At 37.4% G+C, this 23,487-nt stretch overlaps 4 protein-coding genes across 6 annotated transcripts; 2 read left to right on the top strand and 2 right to left on the bottom strand.

The window, feature by feature from the left end:
• Window positions 1–1,425: 1,425 nt before the first annotated feature.
• LOC147850292 (uncharacterized) lies at window positions 1,426–3,417 on the top strand. 2 transcript variants are annotated; one of them, XM_087336505.1, is made up of 4 exons: window positions 1,426–1,931; window positions 2,031–2,299; window positions 3,049–3,157; window positions 3,275–3,417. In XM_087336505.1, exons 1-3 carry the CDS (start codon window positions 1,520–1,522, stop codon window positions 3,109–3,111), a joined length of 744 nt encoding a protein of 247 aa, XP_087192631.1. In that variant the 5' UTR covers window positions 1,426–1,519; the 3' UTR covers window positions 3,112–3,157; window positions 3,275–3,417. The 2 variants fall into 2 exon arrangements, with proteins under 2 accessions (XP_087192631.1, XP_087192630.1); XM_087336504.1 differs by having other exon boundaries at window positions 3,049–3,417.
• A 4,636-nt stretch (window positions 3,418–8,053) lies between these two features.
• On the bottom strand, window positions 8,054–9,431 carry LOC147850291 (uncharacterized). Its single transcript, XM_087336830.1, has 2 exons — window positions 8,997–9,431; window positions 8,054–8,435 (listed from the first exon to the last, which is right to left on the bottom strand). Exons 1-2 carry the CDS (start codon window positions 9,321–9,323, stop codon window positions 8,244–8,246), a joined length of 519 nt encoding a protein of 172 aa, XP_087192956.1. The 5' UTR covers window positions 9,324–9,431; the 3' UTR covers window positions 8,054–8,243.
• Window positions 9,432–14,997: 5,566 nt separating this feature from the next.
• On the top strand, window positions 14,998–18,258 carry LOC147850290 (pentatricopeptide repeat-containing protein At2g39620-like). Its single transcript, XM_087336285.1, has 2 exons — window positions 14,998–18,115; window positions 18,225–18,258. Exons 1-2 carry the CDS (start codon window positions 15,068–15,070, stop codon window positions 18,231–18,233), a joined length of 3,057 nt encoding a protein of 1,018 aa, XP_087192411.1. The 5' UTR covers window positions 14,998–15,067; the 3' UTR covers window positions 18,234–18,258.
• Window positions 18,259–19,448: 1,190 nt separating this feature from the next.
• Window positions 19,449–21,905, bottom strand: ATCOAE (dephospho-CoA kinase family). Of its 2 annotated transcripts, none has more exons than XM_087336287.1 (5): window positions 21,836–21,905; window positions 21,024–21,085; window positions 20,819–20,941; window positions 20,134–20,279; window positions 19,449–19,978 (listed from the first exon to the last, which is right to left on the bottom strand). In XM_087336287.1, exons 3-5 carry the CDS (start codon window positions 20,924–20,926, stop codon window positions 19,552–19,554), a joined length of 681 nt encoding a protein of 226 aa, XP_087192413.1. In that variant the 5' UTR covers window positions 20,927–20,941; window positions 21,024–21,085; window positions 21,836–21,905; the 3' UTR covers window positions 19,449–19,551. The 2 variants fall into 2 exon arrangements, with proteins under 2 accessions (XP_087192413.1, XP_087192414.1); XM_087336288.1 differs by having other exon boundaries at window positions 20,134–20,247; window positions 21,836–21,854.
• Window positions 21,906–23,487: the final 1,582 nt, after the last annotated feature.

Here is a 23,487-nt window from a genome sequence, read left to right as displayed (position 1 = left end):
AAAAAGCGCAAAAAAGTTGTTGGATCAATACTAGAAGTTAATATATATGGAGGAGTTGGGAATCAAAGAACAAGTATGAGAGGAAGCCCTATCAGTTTTGGGTTCTTCGAAAGTCTCTTCTCATTTAAGAAGGAAGGAAACATTTATCATATCAACAATATCACCCTTCCTTTCTCATCTTTGTTAAGCTTCAAGTTCCCATGATTATCCATCGACATAAATCCATAAACACAAAACAAACATACTAACATGCGAGGAGAAGTTAACGGGTTGATAACAATGCAAAACGATAAACAAGTGATACACCAAGTAAACTATCCCTATCGCAAAGGATAAGTGTGCAAGTGAAGATCAAGTCTTTTGAAATCTATGACGAGTGTAAGAGACACAAGCAGTGTTGTCACCATGATAACGGTCCCTATACGAGGGACACAATTGAATGTTTCGGTTACCATTTGTGTTGTCTATAACAGAGAGTAAGTTAAAAGTGTAAAGGCTTGATCGAAGCCACTAATGTGAGCTCGATCGAGAGCTTACCTTATTTGAGAGTAACTATTGGGTGTTGTCACCATGAGAACGATCCCTATATGAGGGCACGATTGAATGTATTTTGGTTACCATTTGAGAATAATTGTAGAGGGTAAAAGCTTGATCGCAGCCACAGATGTGAACTCAATCGAGAGCTTACCTTATATGAGAATAACTATTGGGTGTTGTCACCGTGAGAATGATCCCTATATTAGGGGCACGTTTGAGTGTTTTGGTTACTACTTGAGTTGTCTATAATAGAGAGTAAGTTCAAAGTGTAAAGGCTTGATCGAAGCCACAGATGTGAAGAACTCGATCGAGAACCACCTTATCTAAGAGTAACCATTGGGTGTTGTTACCATGAGAACGATCCCTATATCAAGGGACAATTGAATGTATTTTGGTACCATTTTGAGTTTTCCGTAATAGAGAGTAACTTCAGAGTGCGAAGGCTTGATCAACGCCATAGATGTGAAGAGCTCGATCGAGAGCTTACCTTGTTTGAGAGTAACTAATGGGTGTTGTCACCATGAGAACGATCCCTATACGAGGACACGATCGAATGTATTTTGGTTACCATTTGAGCTGTCGGTAACAGATGTGAACTCGATCGAGAGCTGACCTTATCTGAGAGTAACTATTGGATGTTGGTTGTCACCATGGGAAGGATCCCTATATCAGGGGCACGATTGAATGACGTAACAGAGAGTTAAGTTCAGAGTGTAAAGGCTTGATCGAAGCCGCAGATGTGAAGAACTCGATCGAGGAGAGCGTAACTATTTTTGGTGTGTAAGACCCAAAGGCACCAATGTGAGAACCATCTCTAGATTTGGAGTAGGTCTAAAAGTGTCTTCTATACAAAATACAGACTACATTACTACTACTACTACTACAGAAGACCCAGTATATAAGATCTACAGTCCATCTTCTTCATCTTCATCTTCATCCAAATTCATATAAGCAAAACCTGTGGATGTCCATTTAGGTCTCCATGGCTTATCCTCGACCTCGCGGTGATGACCCTCTGAACTTTGACGACTATGATCCCACCCCTTTCTCTGGTGGCTATGACCAAGTGGCCCTCTATGGTCGCCCGAAATCTCCTTCTCCTCAGACGTGCTACCCGATCGCAGAAGAAACAACTAATCCACCCCCACACGGCGGTAGCTATGGTGTAGATGAAAACCGCCCAAGTTATGATCACCATGACCCGCCTCATCATTCTTCAGAAGAAGAAGTTGGAGGAGGAGGGTATGGATATGGAGGGCAGAAGCCGAGTACGAATTATGGAGGAGGAGAGGAGGAAAGTGGTGGTAGGCAAGAATATGGGGGCGGATATGAGGAAGATCTGCAATCACGACCTCCCCCTAGATTCGGTGGCAGAGAAGAAGAAGCAGAAGAAGGTAATTTCTATGGGAATCGACCTCCACTGAGGGGTGGAAGGCAAGAATATGAGGAAGAGCGGCGGCCACGCCCAACCCCTAGATTTGGTGGCACAGAAGAAGAAGAAGGTAATTTCTATGGGGATCGACCTCCTCCAAGGGCTGGTAGGCAAGAATATGATGGTGGATACGAGGAAGAGCCGCGAAGGCGACCGCCCCCTCGATTTAGTGGCGGAGAAGAAGGAGAAGGTGGTTTCTATGAGGATCAACCTCCTCCTCCTCCTCCTCCTAGATTTGGCAGAGAAGATGGCGGTGGTTATGGCGGAGGCTATGGTGGCGGGGATGAACCTTATCGCCCGCCTTCCCATGAGGGCTTTGGAGGTTATGAGGTATTATTTCTTACATTCACGCTTAATTTTCTTTCTTTTGTGTTCAAGTTTTCTTTAGGCATTATGGATTTCCTCTTGTGTTTTGAGTTTCTTAAACCATTGTATTGATCACCATGTTGTTATTTTTGTACATGATCTTAAATCATCTAAGCTAGCATCTTGCATGATTTTGAGTTTCTTAAACCATTGTAGTGTAGTGTGTAGCCATGTAATAGTAGATCTACTGATACATCACACAGCATATACATTGTAGGTTTGATGAAAAAAACGATCCGATGCTGACCTACATTTCTTAATTGTAGAATATAATGCGTCTAAGTTTAGCTAAGATTGTGCGATTACATCTCATGCACTGGTCTTGTGTTTCAATTTTCTTATTTAAAAATCTGAGATCGAAAGACGACCTTATTTTCTCCGATTGTTGGGAAGCAATATCTGAGATCGAAAGATGACCTTATTTTCTCCGATTGTTGGGAAGCAATATCTGAGTGACTCATCTTCTTCATTTTCATCATTACCAGATCCACATTGACAATGACTAGATTGGAAACATCTACTTTGGCTTATATTCTTTTGCCCCAAATATTATTACATGATTTGTGGTAAAACTTGTTCTGTCTAGTTGATTGTGGCATTCAGCACATACATTGGATTACAATATTTATGTGTTGGTTAAATTGAAGGGAACCATGTCATTGATTTGCCAATTGCACTACTAATCTCTCTGGTTCTTGTTAATGTGTATGTAGGGGGAAGAGCATCACCAGAGTCATCATCAGAAGCATCATTGGCGTCATAACGATGATGAATGAAAGCTCTAATGTGCTTTAAAACCCTGTCAACTCCATTTGACACAAAGTGAAAATAAATATCTCTTGGTTTTTATGCCTGCAATACCTAGTAAAAAGAGATCACTTGATGGATGTTGTGTTTGTTTGTGAACATGTTCATTTGTATTTAACCTCTTCTGACAAGTGGAAATAATTATCTCTTGGTTTTTATGCCCATGGCACTTTGTAAGAAGAGATGGCTTAGATTGTTTGGGAACATGCTTTCCTTGTTTTAAGTACTTGTTATCATTTGGAATTTGATCAATGAAAATTCGTGTCTTCTCCTTTGCAACTTTGAAAAATCAATTTATGAAAGGTAGATCATCTAGAACATATGAAGTGTATTTGGAATGGTTGATTTGTAAGTAATATGTACCTTATCATACTCTATGGATTACTCATGTTAGGCACATTGTTCGAATGCTGTAGAGTGTTTGTTCATACATGTGTTTGAATGCAGGTGTGATAAATACAATGCATGTATCTTTCTTGTGTAATGTAGATGTAGACATTGCATGTGTATGTAGATATATCTTTCTTGTGGAATGTAAATGCAATGTAAGCAACACGCACCTTGTTAATGAGAAAAGATTGGTAACGGTTGAGTTTTGCTTTCAAAACCAAGTTTTCAATTTCCTTGTTCTTTTTTTTGAGACTGTGATTGACATTTTGCATTTGTCTGTTACATTAGGCAGAATTTCAACCAATTCTTGACAACAAGAAGATTGAAACCATGGTTTAGGCTGCCTTTTATTTCTTTGGTTTTAGGATAAACTTCATTGCAGCCCTAACTAGTAGAAGTCTCTCATCATCATGAGGCCTTTAGATTGAGATGGTACCATTATGTGCAGTGAACAAGGATGATAACTGTTTTGAGAGTCAGCAAACCCAAAATCTGCTTAAAGTGTATGTTGAGGGTTGCATTCTTTCAACAAAGTCGATTATGCATTGTACACGATCAAACTCTAATTCTCCAAATGGAGACTTGTACTCTTAAATTGATATTTGTGCAATGTTACATATAGATTCTATTGGTAGTAAGAAATTTTCCATGTGTCAATGTGACCACGCTTTTGCAATAAGCTTTATTTATTTGGCATGTATCTACCATGTAACAGTTCTATGGAGAATTCAAGAGGCTGCCCACAATTTCCTTGGATATTTCTTATAACCCTTCTAACAATAACACGAATACTTTGTATCCACCAACTTAGTCAAGCCATGACTCATTAGCGAGACATATTCCTTCACTATTCCAAAACAACATTCGCCTCTCAACACCATTACTCCAGTCTCCATTTATTTCATAGCTCTTAGATTGCTTTATGGATAGAACATTCTAATTTCTAATGTCAACCTTAAAGCACCCAAAACACTTTCAATCAATTTTATATCAATAAGAAGCATAGACCATGGTCTTAATGTGTATTAGATTGATTGAGCAATATAATCATGAAACATACATATTATGATTTTGTTTTGGAAATTGATTCATAACCAAATAATAGATCCTAATTTCATTTGAAAATTTATCATAATGGCGTTCATATGTACTATCAAGTACTAGAATAATTACATGTGCATATGAATACAAGGCCTACACACATTCACAAACACCCATCGAGGATCCTAACACTTGGCATACATACACAGAGGGACTTTACCAAGTCCAGAACAGGCCACACATTCCTATGCCTTCTACACCTCGACCTACCAAGGGGACATTTTTCACGACCTCTATGGTCACTAAGGTCATCAAGAAATTACAACATAGACAACCCATACATCACACAAGATTGCGGGTTGAAAACATCATATATGCTCGAGAGTGCCTAGCTCATTTTCTCACTCTACTCTTCAACTGTGCCCTCGTGGAGGGTTTTCCACCACAGTGGACCATGAACATGGTGGCCCCTATACATAAAGGAGGGGATCCAATGGACCCAAATACATTTAGGACCATAATGGATAGTCATATGCTTGCCAAATTATATGGTGCAATAATGGAAGCAGAGCTCAATGATTATATGGAGACAATAAGTCTTCAAGCACCCGAAGAGGCTGGCTTTAGACAAGACTCCTCTACTATTGACCATATCTTCACACTTAGATGCTTAATTGACCAGACCAAGGCTCGCAAAAAGAAATTTATTGTTGTTTTGTGAACTTCTGCAAAGCCTTTGACAATGCCCGTAGAGAGCGGTTGTTTGATGAACATGGTGGCCCCTATACATAAAGGAGGGGATCCCATGGACCCAAATACATTTAGGACCATAATGAATGGTCAGAAACTTGCCAAATTAAATGGTGCAATAATGGAAGCAAAGCTTAACGGTTATATGGAGACATTAAGACATCAAGAACCCAAACAGGCCGACTTTAGACAAACTTTCTCTACCATTGACCATATCTTCACACTTAGATGCTTAATTGACCAGACCAAGGCTCGGAAAAAGAAATTATACTATTGTTTTGCGAACTTTCGCAAAGCTTTTGACAATGTCCCTAGAGAGCTGTTTTTGGGAGATACCAGAGGACATGATTTCGACCTTCTACACTTTATATGAGCAAGTCTCTGGGTGTGTATGATGTTCAGACGGTCTATCCAATTGCGTCACTAGCACCATTGGTGTAAAACAAGGTTATCCCCTATCACTGACTCTTTTTGGTATATACATTGATAAGATCACTGATTTTATTGCTCGTAAGGGAAGCAACAAAGTAGTTCTAAGGGGCACGTAAGTCAATCCCTTGCTCTATTCAGATGACATAGTTTTAGTGTTTGAGTCTGAATACGATCTACAATGGCACCTTAATCCCTTACATGACTTCTGCATTGAAAGAGGATTGGTGGTAAAATTGGGGAAAACTAATGTCCTTATTTTCCATACATCAGCTTGTGTTAGGATTAAATGTCACCTAACACTCTCTCATACACTAGTTGAGGTACTTGGATCATATGTATATCTTGGAGTCACTTTCAATGCTCACTCAGGTAAATTTTTCAATGACATAGGTAGACAAAGATAGAGTAACAAGAGGATATGCATCCCTCTCACTCTTAGAGAGATAATGCCACCAGGCATACTTTCAGGATCCACAAACTAAGGGGTGGCTCTTCAACTCATTAGTGACCCCATACCTCATGTATGCATTAGTGGTTTGGGCTCCAGGGCTACCACCTTTCATGTGGGTAACAATCAACAACGGTTTGGTTTGAACTGAACTAAACAACGAAACTATGGCGTAACAGTTCAGGTTTAGGTTTTTAAAAATGGTTCGGTTCGGTTTCATTAGTAAGAAACCATGGTTTAAACGGTTTAACGGTTTTTTATTTTTATTTTTAAAAATTGTTTTTAAACAATCTTTTCACTTTCAGACCTTATTCTCACATTTTAGGAACATCTTAAAAATCTAAAAAAATAAAATATTATAAATTTTAAAATTTGACCTATGTTGAAAACCGAAACCGAACCACAAAACCACGGTTTTTACGATTTAATGGTTTAACTGTTTGAAAAATGTTTAATGGTTTCGTGGTTCAGTTCGGTTTGGTTCAGGTTTCAGAAATTTTAAACGGTTCGGTTTGGAACCATTACCTATTGTTACATGTGGGCACAATTAGAGAGACCATTGGTGATGATGTTATCACGTCAACTTTGAAGCAAATCAATAGTGCCACATGACATCATTAGAGTAGATTTCACTTTTAAAATCCCAATGTTGGTAAAAACATTTTTCAACTTGTAGTTTTTATTAATAGAATACATGTAGCCAATCACAATATAGGATATGTCATCAAGCTTTTGAAGCATCTCAAGCATTCTATGAGTCTGGTAATACTAGCTCTTGGTATAACATTGTGGTAAGCTGGCCTTTTGCAAATGGTCTAGACATTAAGAACTACCTCATCTTAGGTACAACAACAAGGACCGTAATCAAGTAATACGCCAAGAAATATGGCAAATTTACACTCAACATAAATGTATCAACCCAATAGAGCCACTCCCATCTTAAATGTTGTACTATAAGGACACTTCATGAACTTTTCTCACGGTTTCCATTGGACAACTTAGAGTATTATCTCACCAACTTGAGGTTAAGAATGGTCATGGTAATTGAGTCCCTAGAGAGGGAAGAATATGTAGCTTATGTCACATAGCGGTAGAGGACGAACGATATCACTTTACATGCAAGTGTCCAGCTTACGTCGAGATAATGGCAAAATACCAAGACATACTAGGATCCTCTCCCATCCTTTCCAAACTATTAGATATCCCAGATATAAAGACATTAGGTAGATATATATTAGAGCTAAAACAATATAGAGAGAATACGCTATAATAACCTTTCTAAGATTCACCAACATGTAACTAATGATTTTTTTTAAGGATAGGAGGGGACGATGAGCGTGGACACAACTGCACCAGTCAACCTCTCCCTTGCTGAACCAAATAACAACAAAATGCCTATGGATGCCAAGCCTCAAAGTCACTAGTTGTGTAGAAGCAATTAAGAACATAAGGGAACATGAGTTACACCACCTATGAGCCTTTTACATCGAGACCAAGGGATGTAACAACATCAATACCCTTTGACCTCCCCCTCTTGTTTGAGAGACTTCAATGAAAATGAAACTAGACCTAGGACATCGTCATTTCCTTTATAGAATATGTTATACCATAACACCTTTTGGACAATACTAGAACTCTGTTATCTATGTTTTTTTTTTTTTTTTTTCGATGATGGGGTACACATCCGATTTTCTTGTAACTAATTGGCTCATGGTCCAAATTTGGTATTAGATGACGTTTATTAATAATATATCTTTCTTTCTCACTTTTTTGACCTTTCCTATTTTATTATTTGTTATAGAATGCCATCGATGGCAATTCATAGTAACTTAGGAAAGACGCTATGAAAATGAAGAAACAATGAGATCTTGCACCATTATAAGAAAGCTTTATGTTTAGCAACACAGATGCTCAAAAAGATGAAATGGCATTGGTAAAATAAAAAAGACACAACCTTATTTACATTCGTGGCTCAAAACGAAAAGGTGGAGTGGAATGTCATATGGATAAAAGTTATAACCCATCATATTATCGTTCAACCTAGAAAAAGTGATGCTTCTTTTTATGCTCTTCCCCTTCGACCTCTTCTGCTTCCTCCTTAGCCTCTTTCTTCTCATGGTGCTCATGAAGAGCATACCCTCCAGCACTAATCGCCACGGCCTCTGCAAACTTCTCCTCTAATTTGTGTCGCCCCACATGCTCTTGGTCTTTCTTTTCTTCATGCTTCTCGTGCTACAATACATATACAAAGATCAACCACAAGGCGCGATATAAATGAGAAAGCATCACATTTACTATTACAACGTTAGATAGTTAGGACATTGTTCTTGGTCTACAGTGCATTGGAACCTTGGATTGTGTGAATCAACATCGCAATAATATATTGCATTTTATTTCATGTATTCAAATAAGATGGAACCTTAATTACTCAACCTTATAATGTTTCCTATCTACGTATTTTTTAGAATCAATTTGATTGTATGTTTGGAAGTGACAAACAAATCATAGAAGAAGTAAATTTGTAACTATTTAACCCCTTATGGGGAATGAATGAACATAGAAGGAACATATTTCTCCGACCCTCACTTATCACACTTGTCAATCACCCGTACATCTCGTACGGTAACACCTCATTATTACACACACAAAAATGATATTCATGTAACATTTCATTGTTGACATTATCCATCCACACACACATTTCTACTTAGTAGCAATAAACTCACCCCATTATACATAGATATGTACTTACAATACACTTAAGTTTTTATATCCATTAGTATAAGTACTTACAAGAGCAAAAGCCACTGCGGCTGCACCAATAGCTTCACCAAAGTGCTCTTTATGCGTTGCCGATTTCTCGTGTTTCTTGGCGTCATCATGAGCATTATTATCATTAGCATGATCATTAACATTAACATTCCCTTTATCATTATCATGAGTACCATGAGTAGGACCTTCATAATACTCTGTTTTCTCTATAGGAATTGCATCCTCTTGTGCCTCTTGGTACTCATTTATGTGTGACACTGGCTTATTGATTTCTTCCACTTCTCCTTCTTCATCTTTCTTGTGATGGCCAAAGAAATGATGATGTTGATGATGATTTTCCTCAGACATACTTGCTTTGTGTGTGTGTGTGTCTTAATGAAAGTCACTCTTTCTCTATATATTGATGAAAGTCACCCTTTCTTTATGTTTTGATGAAAGCCACGTTCTTGCCATCATCACCTTTTTCATTATATATATGCCCACTTCCCAAATATATAGACATTTAATTCCAATCACTTGGCATATGCTTTTGGCATCACTTACCTTCCTCATCCCTCATTTTTATTATGGTGACCAACTACATGGGTCCCTTAGTGAATACGTCAATTCTCCATTCCTAGGAATAGTGTGCGATACATATTGCCTATCTAGAGGGTGAGAACCTAGGCCCTTTTGCTTTATAATGGATAATCACGCTTTATCTGACATAGTTTCCAAGATATTTGCTTGTGATAACTCTACATCCTATGATGTGCTCTATCTTGGCACTGTTGTGCATTCTTATTGAACACCCTCTTTAATGGTTCTTCAAAGGCATCTAGGGTGATTGACACACCCATCTTTACATTGTTTATTTATAAAGTCTTATAGATATGATATTGTCATCATCATTTTATAGATGCGATAAATACTTGAGTAATATGAGAGCTAGATGGGACATAATCGCAATCAAGAATGAGATGTGATGTTCATATTTATAATTTAGGCATAAATTTCATTTTAATTTTTTCACATCCTTTCTCTATCATGTGCTTTGTCTTGGTGCATCAACTCATGCCCATTGTTATTTACTTACAAGATGAACATATGGATGTTTTTTTAAGAGAAAGATTCACCTCAGTATATTACTTCAAAACTGTACATGGAGCAAACATAAGACATTTCATCTCACTTCTATCGTGATACAAAGGCTAGTATAAGCATCTGATCAAGTAGATGTTGTCATATATGAAACAAGTAGAACAATAAATATCAGTTATACAACATAAAAGAAGGTATGGCATAATTCCACTTCATACCAAAAATTATATCAAAAAATAAGTGAAGTCTTGTCATTGGTTCTTAAAGGCCACTTGCCTTTGCCATCGAACATCACCCGAACCTTGCATATCATCATATTGACCACGTAATGTGTTGCCTTATGGATAAAGTTGATTGAGTAAAGTAGAAACTCTAGGTGTCAATATGTAGGCTTGTGGGTCTCTAAGATGTGATATTGTACCGATAAAATCACTACAAGTTTTATGATTAAAAGTTTGATGGTTCAAATTAGAGATGTCGCACACACATATTTAAAATTTTGATTGATAGGTCATTATCTTGTTTGTTTATGGTCTTATTCCTCAAAACATTATGACTAGATTCAATGGTTGAGAATAACCTTCGCTCTACTTTGACCTCAAACCATTTGATTTTATAACATCTCTCATCATACTTTTTTTAGCTCTCCTATTGATGCGATATAAGGTATAATGGTTGCTCTTTCTGTCCCCTTCAACTTTTAATAATTCAACACAAAAAAGCCATAACTGATGAATATAAAAAGAAACTACAAAATAAAGTCATCCACTTCTATTTCATATCTAGCTTTGCAAGGTAAATCCTCTAAGGTGTTGTAATACTAAATGGCATAAATCTAACTCCTCTAGGGACAAGGTGCCCATACACCATAGTTGCAGAAACCACAAACTTAATTTTCTTTCAACCTAAGTATTCCCCTTAAAATCCATCAAACGTGAACCCATTTCTCAGGCTCCAAGTATACCACATCTCCCAATGCCTAAGATAGACAAACACAAGCTAATATGATGGGGTGGGTAGAGTTGTAACACTCTACTTGATAACCCATTTAAATGGTGACAAAATATTGCTAGTCAATTAATGAGGCCCAAAGTTGAGATATAACAACCCAAATTGCTTTAGCAACAAACAATGTAATGAACCAACCAATATATGGTCTCTTCTTAAATCATTGTATAGCAAAAACATGTACGATCCAAAATATGTCTTCATTCTAAAGCCATTGCCATCAAATAGTTGTTTGATATGAATCATATCATCCAAAACAGAATTTCGACAACCTCTATTTGTTAAAGTAGTTCCCACAATTTGTGTGTTTCATAATGTATCCATGCATTTATATCTAGTTGTTGTGTATCCAAAACTGAATTTCAAAACCTTTATTTGTTAAAGTAATTCCTATAACTTTGTGTATCATAGTGTATCAAGGCATTTATATCTAGTTGTTGCCAAATCTTTCAAAAGTTAACAGTTTTTTGGGTGGTCTTTTTGATCCCATGGAAAATCGGCATGTGGAATGGATGCAAGTTATGGCATCCATTAACCTCCCAACAATAAGCACACCATAGAATGAAATTCCAATTAAAGTAGTTCCATTGTGTTTTCTAGGTGTTACTTCTATAGAAGAACTTGTCCTTGAACCTATTGAGTGATGACTTGGAGGAAAATGTAAATACAATCTCTCAATTTAGTTTTGAAAAACGATTTTTTAAGTTGGGTTAATGAATGAGTGGATTTACATGAATATGTTTGGATCCTAGGTGTAGATGATAAGAGATTGAAATTTTCTAAAAACACATTCTATTGCTGGAAAATATACAATAGTTTTGTAGGAACTTTTTCCCATTAGTGTATGATTTACATTCAAAAGGTGTTTTCTTTGGAGCAGATCAAAATGAGGAACGACATGATATCTCTTATCTAAGTGCTTTTATTTATCTCTGTGGTTCTCATTCCAGTTGATTATGTGACACCAAATTGTTGTATCCCAAGGATACACTTTGATGTAGTGGTGGGATTTAGCCTTCACATGCAAACATCCCCTGGATCGTAACACTTAGTGTGGAAACCCAAATGTGATTCAATTAGCCTCCACTTTTAACTTGTACAAAATCACCCCCTAAATCATTAATATGAAATATATTTATTTCATTGGAACTCAATGCTATACATATTAACACATTTTTATTATTTCAAACCTCATGTGCACAAACCCTTATCTTCCATTAATGGCTCATGGCTCCCTTAACCTTTCCTCTTGAGCATGAAACGTATTGGTGCGACAATTGGCAGAATTCTTATCCTATCATGGTCATTGTAAAATGCTAGCAGTGTAAGTTTGATGGTTGGTTGGTGAGTTGCCATATGCCATGCTAGTATTTCATATATGTTTATGATGTGCACATCTATCTTTTTACGGGATTGCACGTATGTTGGCATGGGGAATGAGCTATGATAGAATAACTCGGTGAATATAATAGATGAGTTAGAACGAAGATAATTTCATATTGTCTTGCTTAAAAGTAGGATTCTTCACATGGAGTAGAGGCATCAAAAGATAATGTAGGTGATGCTAAAGTGGTTGACATGTGGTGGCCATGACATGTGTAAACCTATATGTAGCCCCCTTTACATGAAGATTGTGAACTAGGGGGCAATAAAGTGAAGATGAAGAAACTGAAGTGGTTTACATTTGTAATGTCTACATATATTAGTCTTTGGAAAGCATCAACATTTTTGGATGACTTACATACACTATGAGAGTGTGATAGTAGGGCACATTGTGAGTTTCAATCACATCCGGTATATCATTCTACAAAAAGAGTGGTAGAAAGGAACAAGGTCAGTATCTAGCTAACTAAACATAAAGGTAAGGCTTGATTGAGGTAATCAAAATTTTAAGATGTGGATATGAAATATAACAAGCTTCTTGCTAGGTTTGCAATGGATCTAGGCAAACTTGGTATTTACACAAACAGAAAGAATCATCCACACTTCGTGGCAAGTATGAACACGCATTAGAGTGGGCTCATTGAGGAGTTTAAAGCAATATTAAATTGTACTGCATAAAAAAACTAATGATAGCCTCTTATCCATTCAATTTAAATGAGGTACCTAATATGTATGTGAACTGTTGGAGAAATGCACTTGTATCATTTGTAAGATATTCAAGGCAAAATAACAACACATTATCCATTTTTTAAATTTAGTGTAAGTCATGAATTGGGAGAGAGGGATATAGAAATGTTATTCATCAAATCATATTGAATGGACACAAGAATTATAGTGTGACCATGCAAGCACGGGACAACTTTCACATATACCTATCGTGATGATAGGCGCACCTTGCAAATCCAAACATGTGAGGAACTACATATATGGCCAATTTTGTTGGTATACACAAGAGTAACTTATTTTGGCCATGGTTCAGTTATTGAAGTAAACCAGAGTAATCCTCACTTCAAGCCACCAAGTTGTAATTGCATTGCTTTTTTCTTAGGACCATGTGAGATTGAATCTTTATTGGGCCAAATTGTTTTGATTGTGTTTAGGTGGAACTTAAGGGACATTGAAGGTGTATTTGGCATGATTTGCAATCATCTCTAGTATCCAACAAAAGGAATTAAATTTGTTTTATGTAAAGACTCAAGTAAGAAGAAAAGTGCTTAGAAGATATACTTTACGTTCCTTGACTCAAGTCCATGCTAGCAAATGTTGATTGGAGTTGATCTTCTACATATTAGGTGTAGAAATCCATAACAACATTGATAGGTGGTTGTGTGCCACAAAGCGAAGATCCAATTAATTTGAGCTGACCATATTATTTGTAGACTATTACAACATCCGTATCAAAATGCATAATTGTGATGCAAATGGCCAAATGGCATGGTAAATGGCTTGTCGAGACATGTTAGGGCGATCAAATAATCCATGAGCACACATGTGACTTCAATCATTTCCTCTCCAATGATTGAATGATTTTATGTGAGGAGTTTCAAAATTATTAATATATCTTTGGTGTTTGTTGATATTTGAGAAATTTTCTCAAACACCCTCAAATGTCCCTAACCTAATTTCATTATTTGCCCAAACCTTTGAAACTCATTTTTGATGTGCACGTGAGCTTAGGAACCAAGGGACATTTGAAAACTTCCTACAAGAATAAAAATAGGGAAAGCACAACTCATGCGCTCTTCCATATACATATGTATACATTCATATTTGAACGTAATCTTTGAAATCAAGGCACTTGGAGCTGTTGAAGGCAATGTGCTAGTGGCAATGTGCTCAGTTGCAAGTGAAGCATTCGACCATAACATCAAATATCCAAGTACTGAGTTGATGCATAAACTTAAAGTGCTTGGGGTGTGGGGTGGTGAAAGCAAGTCCTTGATCTACAGACATCCATGCTTGGGCTTGTTCTACAAACATCTCTTTAAAGCACAAATATTGTTCTCTTCCATGTATGTATGCATTCATATTTGAACATAATGGAATCGATGCATAAACTTATTGTGCTTGGGGTGGGGTGAAATCCTTGACCTATAGACATCCACACTTGGGCTTGTTTGGCCTTATGACAATTACTTACATGCAAAGATAACATGCACACAAGTTGGAACTATCTATACGCGGTCGGAGAGGAAAGAGAGCATAAAATTGCTCATCCTAGGAGCTCAAAACTTGATTTGGGGTAATTGATGAGAAGTAGAGGGAGCCCCGCAATGCAGGAGAAAGGCCAACGTGAAGAGCGGCCCATCATTAACATGTCATTAAAGTTCTTGAACCAATTATTATTATGCCCTCTAATTTCTATTGTATTTGGTGGGGGTCTCTAAATCTAAATCTAAATCTAGAGGCACTCTTTAGGGACCAAATGTGGCCTATTTTAACATAATATGTGAAATTTGTAAATTGTAGAAACAGAGGAAATAATCAATCCTTTTTTTCAGTTCTTCCTTTCTTTCTTCTTTCTTTGCAGACATGGAAGCTGAACAGGGTTTACCTTCGAGATGCCTGCACAACCCTCCGTTCAATGTTTTTCTCACCTTCTCCAAGACATCAGAAACCAGTTCTGCTACAACCATGGATATGCTCTGCAATTCCATGGAGTTGCTAGTAGGCTTGGTCTTTCAAGCCACCCATCAGTGGGGAACAATCTTGTCATCGTTTTGGTGGCTATGGGAAATATCCTTGTTGCTCGGAAAATCTATGATACATTGTTTCATGGTAATCATCTCTCATGGAATGCTCTTATATCTGGTTATGTGAAATGCAAGAAACCTTTAGATGCTATCAAGCTTTTTTATCAGAAACTTGAACAACAACAAGAACAAAGAGAAGGAGAAGGCAGCAATATTCATCATCAGCATTTCACTTCATATCTATTTGTCTCTTTGCTTAAAGCTTGCTCTGATCTCAAGGATGCGAAAATTTGTGGTGATATACATGCTAAAATTGATAGTATTGTGCTGTTTCAAAACAACCCATTTGTTGGAAGTGCTTTGATTCATATGTATGCTAAATGTGGTCTTCTATGCAAAGCAATACACGTATTTGATGTAGTTAATGTTCGAGATGTTGTAATTTGGACCACTCTTATTGATGTTTATGTTGAGAATGGATATGGAGATGAAGCTTTGAGTTCTTATCATCAAATGTGCATTGAAGGTATTGCTCCTAATGCTCCCACATTGATATGCATATTAAAAGCCTGCATTACATCGGGAAATCTAAGGAAAGGTGTAGATTTACATACCCAAATCAAGGAATTAGGATTTTTCGACACAGAACCTCGCCTTGGAAGTACTTTAGTTGATATGTATGCAAAATTTGGTTCTCTTGATTATGCTAAGAAAGTGTTTGATGAGCTTCAGGTCCAGGATATTGTCTCTTGGACTTCACTAATTTCTGGATATGCCGAACATGGGCATGGCAACGAAGCATTAGAGTGTTTCGAAAGAATGCAAAGGGAGGGTATACCACCTAATGCCACAGCATTTGTTTGTGTTTTGAAAGCGTGTTCTAACATAGGAGCCACAAATAAACTTCAAGGTATACATGTCGAAGTTGAAAGAAAAAGCTTGCTAGAAGAGAATCCTATCATTGGCAGCACATTGATCGATGCATATGTGAAATGTGGTCTTCTGAGTTGTGCAGAAGAGGTATTTGATAAGCTTCCAAATCAAGACGTTATTTCCTGGACAGTGTTGATTGGAGGGTATGTTCAACATGGGCATGTCGAGGATGCATTAAGGTGTTTCGATGAAATGACACTCAAAGGTGTCATTCCAAATTCTACTACATTTGTCTGCATATTGAAAGCTTGTGGAAGCATTGGAAATGCAATGAGGGGTCAACAAATATGTGCAGAGATCGAGATACAAGGGCTCCAACAACAAAGATTTGTAGGCAGTGCTATGGTTGACATGCTTGCTAAATGCAGATTGTTTACTTTAGCTCAGCAAGTATTTGAAAGGATTCAATATCAAGATGTGGTTGCATGGACTTCATTAATTGTAGGTTATGGTGAACATGGTTATGGAGATGAAGCACTCATGTGTTTGGAACAAATGGAACTTGAGAATGTTCACCCGAATGCTGCAACATTTATTTGTGGTTTAAAAGCTTGTGGGAAAATTCGAGCTCTAGATAAAGGATATGAAATTCATGCTGAGATTGAAAGACAAGGTTTGATCCAAAGAGACCTTACAGTTGGTAATGCCTTGATTGATATGTATGCAAAATGTGGTTTCATTAATATAGCACAAAAGTTAATTGATAAGCTTCCGATCAGAAATGTTGTCTCATGGACTACACTCATTGCTGCATATGTTGAGCATGATTACTTTGATGAGGCAATTGAATGTTTTGATAAGATGCAATTTGAGGGTTTCCGACCAAACAATGCCACTTTTGATTGTGTCTTGAAAATTTGTAGTGGCATAGGTGCAATAGGAAAGGGCCAAGAAATACATGCTGAGATTGAAAGGCAAGGCTTATTGGAAAGAGATCTTGAGATTGGCAATACTGTGGTTGATACCTATGCCAAATTTGGGATGCTTGGAAAAGCATATGAAGTATTTGAAAGGCTTCAACATAAGAATACAGCATCATGGAATGCATTACTTGCAGGGTATACTGAACAAGGAAATATTGAAGAAGCAATGAGGTGCTTTAGATGTATGGAACTTGAGAGAATCGTCGTTGATGAGATCACCTTAGTCTATGCCTTAAAACTTTGCAGTATCACACGGGATGTAGAAAAAGGGCGAGAAATACATGCACAATGTGTTGAAAGAGAGGATTCTATGGAAAGAGATAATTTGGTTGGTAGCTCCTTGGTTGACATGTATGGTAAATGTGGATTCTTGATATCATCAGCACATGTATTTGACGGACTCTCAAATAGAGATATAGTTTCATGGACTGCCCTAATCACAGGTTATAGTGAGCATGGACACAATGAGGAAGCACTGAAGTGTTTTGTACAAATGCAGGCCGAGGGAGTTTTTCCTAATGCTGTTACTATACATTGTGTCTTGAAGAGTTGCAGTACCCTGCAAGCTATAAAGAAGGGCCAAGAAATACATACTATGATTAAAGGAAATAAGCTACTACTTGATCACTTTGTTTGCAGCATGTTGGTGGATATGTATGCTAGATGTGGCTCACTTGCCACCGCCCAAAAGGCTTTTGATAAACTTCGAGATAGACATGTAGTTTCATGGACGATGTTATTGACTGGATATGAAGAACATGGTTGTGGCAAGGAGGCGATTCACTGCTTTAGGCAAATGATAGTGGAAGGTGTCTCCCCAAATGTTGTTACTTTCATTGGTTGCTTAAAAGCTTGTGGCAGCATTGGAGCCTCCAATCTAGGTATTGAAATTCATGCCGAGATCGAGAAGAGAGGGCTACTAGATATGGATGACCTTGGCAATACCTTAGTTAACATGTATGCCAAATGTGGTTGTCTATGTGCATCCCAGAGAGTATTTGAGTCACTTCCAGTCCGAGGTCTAGTATCTTGGAATGCATTAATCACAGGCTATTCGAAGGTCGGATCCACCAAAGATGTTTTCCTTAATTTTTATCGAATGATGGCTGAACACATAGAGCCAGACTCTATAACTTTTCTTATTATTCTTTCTGCTTGTAATCGTGCAGGTGTATTAAATGAAAGTCGGACATACTTTGAGTCCATGAGCAAACACTTTGGAATTTCACCACATATAGAGCACCATACCTGTTTAGTAAATACTTATGGCAGGGCTGGACAATTAGACAAGGTGATATCGATGATGAAGGAAATGCCTTTTGATCCTGATTCTGCAGTATATCATACTTTGTTAGGGGTCTCTAGACAGTGGGGACATGTAATTCTTGGAGAACAGGCTTTTGATTGTGCCTTGGTATCTTGATTTTGAAAACAAGAGTGGGAGAAGCATGAGAACAATAATGTATTTTGGTGATTGTGGGTGATGCAATGGATTGAAGAAAAGACAGTTCACCTAGGTTGATAAGTTGAGGGTAAATATGACTTGGATTCCAATAAGGGCTATGAACTCAAAAAGGGGTGAGAGAATTATTGTTAGGGCAACAGAAACAACAGAGATGAAGAGATCTAGAGAAGGCTTTGAAGGAATACATGAGGCTTGTTTTATTCAGGAAAATGCTTGGTGGTATATATGAGAGACCTAGACCTGAGAGATGTTTTTTGTGGCAAATGAGGGTGTAGAAAGATAAGTTGTGGATGGTCGTGTTTGTGATCCTATTCTCTATTTGTCTTGGTGGTTGACGTTTAGAAAGAAGAAAATGGTATTCGTTAGGATTAGTGAGCAGGAGCTAAAAAAAGGTGTTGATTGAAGTGTCTGTGGGAGCTTTTCCTTTTGGATCGACCAACCAGACGTGTTTTGGTAAAAGGTGTTGTATTTGGGGAATCTCCAATCCAAACACTAGGGATGCAGTGGTTGTTTGAGGTAGATGGTGCGCGTGAGGTGGTGAAGGGAGTGTGGATCAATTGTGATATGGAGGATGGCGTGCAAGAAAGACTTGTTGCAATGCTTCCCACCCTAATGTACGAGTGGTTGTGGGCTGCGCCAAATGAATATGTAATTCATATGTGAGAGCTGTTTGAAATCCACCATCCGGAACAACATGGTTGGTGATGGAAACCTCAAAAAATTTGTTCGACATCGCCTTATTGGCTATGAATTAGAAATGTGTTAAATCAAATGCATCGAACATATTCTGGCATAATCCATCAAACGTCACATGACTGGAATATGCTGCATGTGGTTAATCAATAGGGCACATTTACAAATCAATTTTACTAATCAACAGACTTAACGATTTTGAAATGTTCTCTAACGTGTATCATCAACTCCAGAATAATAGAGAAGTAAAATTTTGCTGAACATGTGCACCGTATCAGATGCAATGTTCAAATTATAAACTTAAGTGGTGTAGAATCAGTATATATCGATTACAGGCATCATCTTATAAGAAAACATAAGGAAAAGACGGTAACAACTATTGTCAACACGCCTGACCTTGAAAGAACGAGCTCTTTCCAACTTAAAGGTACTGTTATTTGCTCATATACATCAGTGACCTGATCTTTCAATGCCTCTAATGTGCCAGAGTTATCAATCACAACATTACCATGATCACGCTTCCAATCTAATGGAAGCTGTGACACAATCTTCTTTGTTGCTTGTTCTCTAGAAATCCCATCTCTCTTCACAAGTCTCTTTTCTTGAGTTTCAGCATCCACCCATACTACAATAATGGGTTTTGTTAGTCTATCCAGCTTGGCCTCAAATAAAAGCGGTATATCCAGAATAACAACCCTAGTCCCTTTAATCCAGTGTTTGAATATCTCCCAATAGATTCCCATTGCTATTGAGAATGACATGGCCCTACAACAAGAAGATAAGGTATTACCTACATGCCCTTTAATAATGACAATGTAAAATGGTTTTTGAAACAATATATTGGGATTCATGAAATAAACACTCTATAAAACCACACCAAATATTAGATATAAGCTCAAAAACCAATTTATAAAGCTTACGAATTCAGCACTTTGCGTTTTACAGGATCAGAGAAGATGATCTCTCCAAGTCGGGCACGGTTTACATCCCCATTTTCGAGTAGAATCTCATTCCCAAAGGCTGCAATAACTCTCCTGTAGGCAAGCGTTCCTTTTCTTAATGCTGCCTGAAAAAATAAAAGAAACGTAATTTGATCATACGAAGGTTTATAAATAAGACTTTATCAAACTATCTCATGGAAAGATTTATTGAATTATCAAACTTGATTCAATGTTTTAAGCCAAACATCTTATGGCTATCATTTTAAAATTGTTGTTTATGACATTTTCTATGCAGCACAATGGAACACCTTCCATCAGAATTGCATGGCAAAAACTCAATGATAATCAGGTCAGATTTACGCATGAAACGGTGAATAAGAGCATGATGGTCAATATGTCAATGAGGCATTCCAAGGTATGCACATTGTGCCTTTTACGAAAGAAGGAACAATCAGCGTCAGGAAACCCGTCAAAAAATAGAAACCTACCTATGCTTCCTTCAAGAATAGTGGCAAATCAAGAACAAATTGAGACTCCCTTCTACAATCTCACACAGAAGAATCATATCATGTCTGTTTTCTACACCAATCAATGAGGTTACTGCACTCCAGAGAACAATAATACATCATCTCTCTCATACATAGAAAACAAATGTGTATCTCACATGAGCGATTTTGTCAGCATCGATGATGGGCAATCCACGAGTCTGAAATTCAGTGGAAGCTGTGCTCTTCCCTGACGCGATCCCCCCAGTTAATCCCACCATCCGCATTCTCTTTCTTACCACCTAATGGAAGATCAGTATGATTTTTGGGAAAAAATTGTTCACGAGCAAGAATAAATTAAGTAGGAAGAGATTGATTTTGAACCTGGATAGGCAATAACTTTCTACTCTTAGAGTTTGTTCTCCTTTCACGTGTTTTTCACCCACCTACACAGTGACAATAACACAAATATACTCCGTCATGTTTTCTCTTCCCCTATAAGTCTTTGGTTGCATATATATATTCAATTCAGCTTGAACTAATTGCTAAAACAATATATGGATCATTGACAACAATTAGACGGCCACCAATCCTTCACCTTCAATCTATACTACTCACCAAAGCTAACCAAATCTAGATAGATGTGTGCACATATCATAGGATCAAACGCAATCGCATCATAGCTAAAAATCCAGTCATAATACAATGCAAATGCATCATAGCTAAAAATGTAGTGAGAATACAATGCAATTGCAATCAAAGGGAGACAAAATGGATATTTTAATATGCAAAAACAGTGGAATTCAACTTCATCAAAGGGAAAATATACAATAGAGATAGGTAACATAGCACCCTTAGCTATCAACTCAATGAAAAGGAAGAAAGATGTTTACACATGTGCAATAGAGATAGGTAACATTGCACCATTAGCTATCAACTCAATGAAAAGGATGATGGGCAGCAATTTCAATTGCGAGAGAGAGAGAGAGAGAGGTTGTGAGTCCTTTCAATCATAAAAGAAAAAAGGCATCAATGGTCATCACAACTGCTAGAGAAGAAGATCTCTCTTCTCAGTGAAGAAAAAAAAAAAGTAAAGAAAAAAACATTGGATCCATCCATCGATGGAAGAAAGAAATAAAAAAACATTGGATCCATCCATCGATGGAAGAGAGAGATAGAGAGAGTGGAGACCAAACCTGAGCACGCGAACAGGGAGAGACAGAGAGTGAACGACAGAGACAGAGACAGAGGAGAGGAAGAGAGGGGTTTTTTCTTTTCTTGTGAATCAATAATATGAAGAAAAACAAGAGATGGGAAAACACTTTCCAAAGAAGCGCCGTCAACTCTTCCTTGTGACCACCCACTCCACTTTCTCCCTTCTCTTCTTCTCAACCAATATCTATATAATGTACACATGTGATTTTGTGGCACATCGGCATACCATGCATGCATGGATCTCCTCCCCTCCCGCGATGCATCATACTGCGACTAACTAGTTTTCATTGGATGGTGTGGGAGCTACGCAATAGATTGATAGATCGATAGATAGATATCCTTTTAATGTCCATGGGAAACAGATTGTGATCTATGAGACAGGGCCTAGCCCATGATAGATAGATAGATAGATTCTATTATCGTCTTCAAAGGTCAAATATGACCTAGAGACAGAGAGAGCATTGAGTTTGGAGGCATAGTAGTCTTTAGATACCTAGAGAGAGAGAGAGAGAGAGAGAGCATTGAGTTTGGAGTCGTAGTAATCTTTAGATCCCTAGATAGAGAGAGAGAGAGCATTGAGTTTGGAGTCGTAGTAGTCTTTAGATCCCTAGAGAGAGAGAGAGAGAGAGAGTTGCTTGTTCCTACTTATCATCTTGTACATGACTCCTTCCTATGTTGCTATTGTGTTGCAAAAACTCTCTACGTGAAAATACTGCACACAACATATGTACTCATCTATTTAGTGGGGATTATCATGTTTGTCTAATAAGTCATCATCCTTCTCACAAATTACCTTATACGCTAAGATTATGGATTACCATTATCCTAGATGATCACATACTTCATAGCATCATCAGGGAGTTCCAATCTTGTTTTGGCAAGTTGTGGTCAAGCATATTCTTGACCTTTAGGATATCATTGTATACTCTTTGCATGGTTAGCACCTCAATGGGCCAATTGACTGCATAAGAAAAATTGTTGGATTTTCTCTATTTCATTACATGCACCAAATGTGATAGTGACCCTACACTCCCATTCCATAAAGCAATATTTAATTTGGCAATTTGTTTATTGGATCAACTGGAGATTCTTTCCTCGAGCGGTTGTTCTGCTTGTGAAAATGAATAGATGCTTCAATAGCTCGATTTCAATGTGCAAAACTTAAGGCAGAGCAAATGGTTATTTCCAACATGTAAAAATGTCTTCAACATTTGGTGGTATGCATGAATCAAGTTTTGATTCAAAGGTTCATATCACATGAGCATAAGTTGTTCTGTTAGGCATTGAGTTGTTAGAGAAAGGATATCATAACAAGAAGTGAATAAATTTCAAACGATATATGCCAAGGTTAGACAAGTGAGTGTGAAGAATGCTTGCTAATTAATGATTATTATGACAAGAAACATTTAATAGTCATTTAATTTATCTTATGGTTTTGCTTTCCTTACCAACAAAACAATTCAATCATGGACTACTTCCACAATCATCAATCTCAACCACATTCATCACAACCTGTGGAATAATAATGCATGTATTAAAATCAGAATATATTGTTTTTTTGAACTTTTAAAAGCTTTACCATTTTCAATTCTCCAACATTCTCCATAACCATTGTCTTATTGTTCTTCCATTC

Source organism: Azolla caroliniana, unplaced genomic scaffold, assembly GCF_043228905.1.
Source record: "Azolla caroliniana isolate FFs.n. ecotype wild unplaced genomic scaffold, voAzoCaro1.0.p SCAF_21, whole genome shotgun sequence".
Classification (NCBI taxonomy): Eukaryota; Viridiplantae; Streptophyta; class Polypodiopsida; order Salviniales; family Salviniaceae; genus Azolla; species Azolla caroliniana.
Note: the sequence above shows the minus strand (reverse complement) of the source record. Positions and strands in the feature narration are given on the sequence as shown.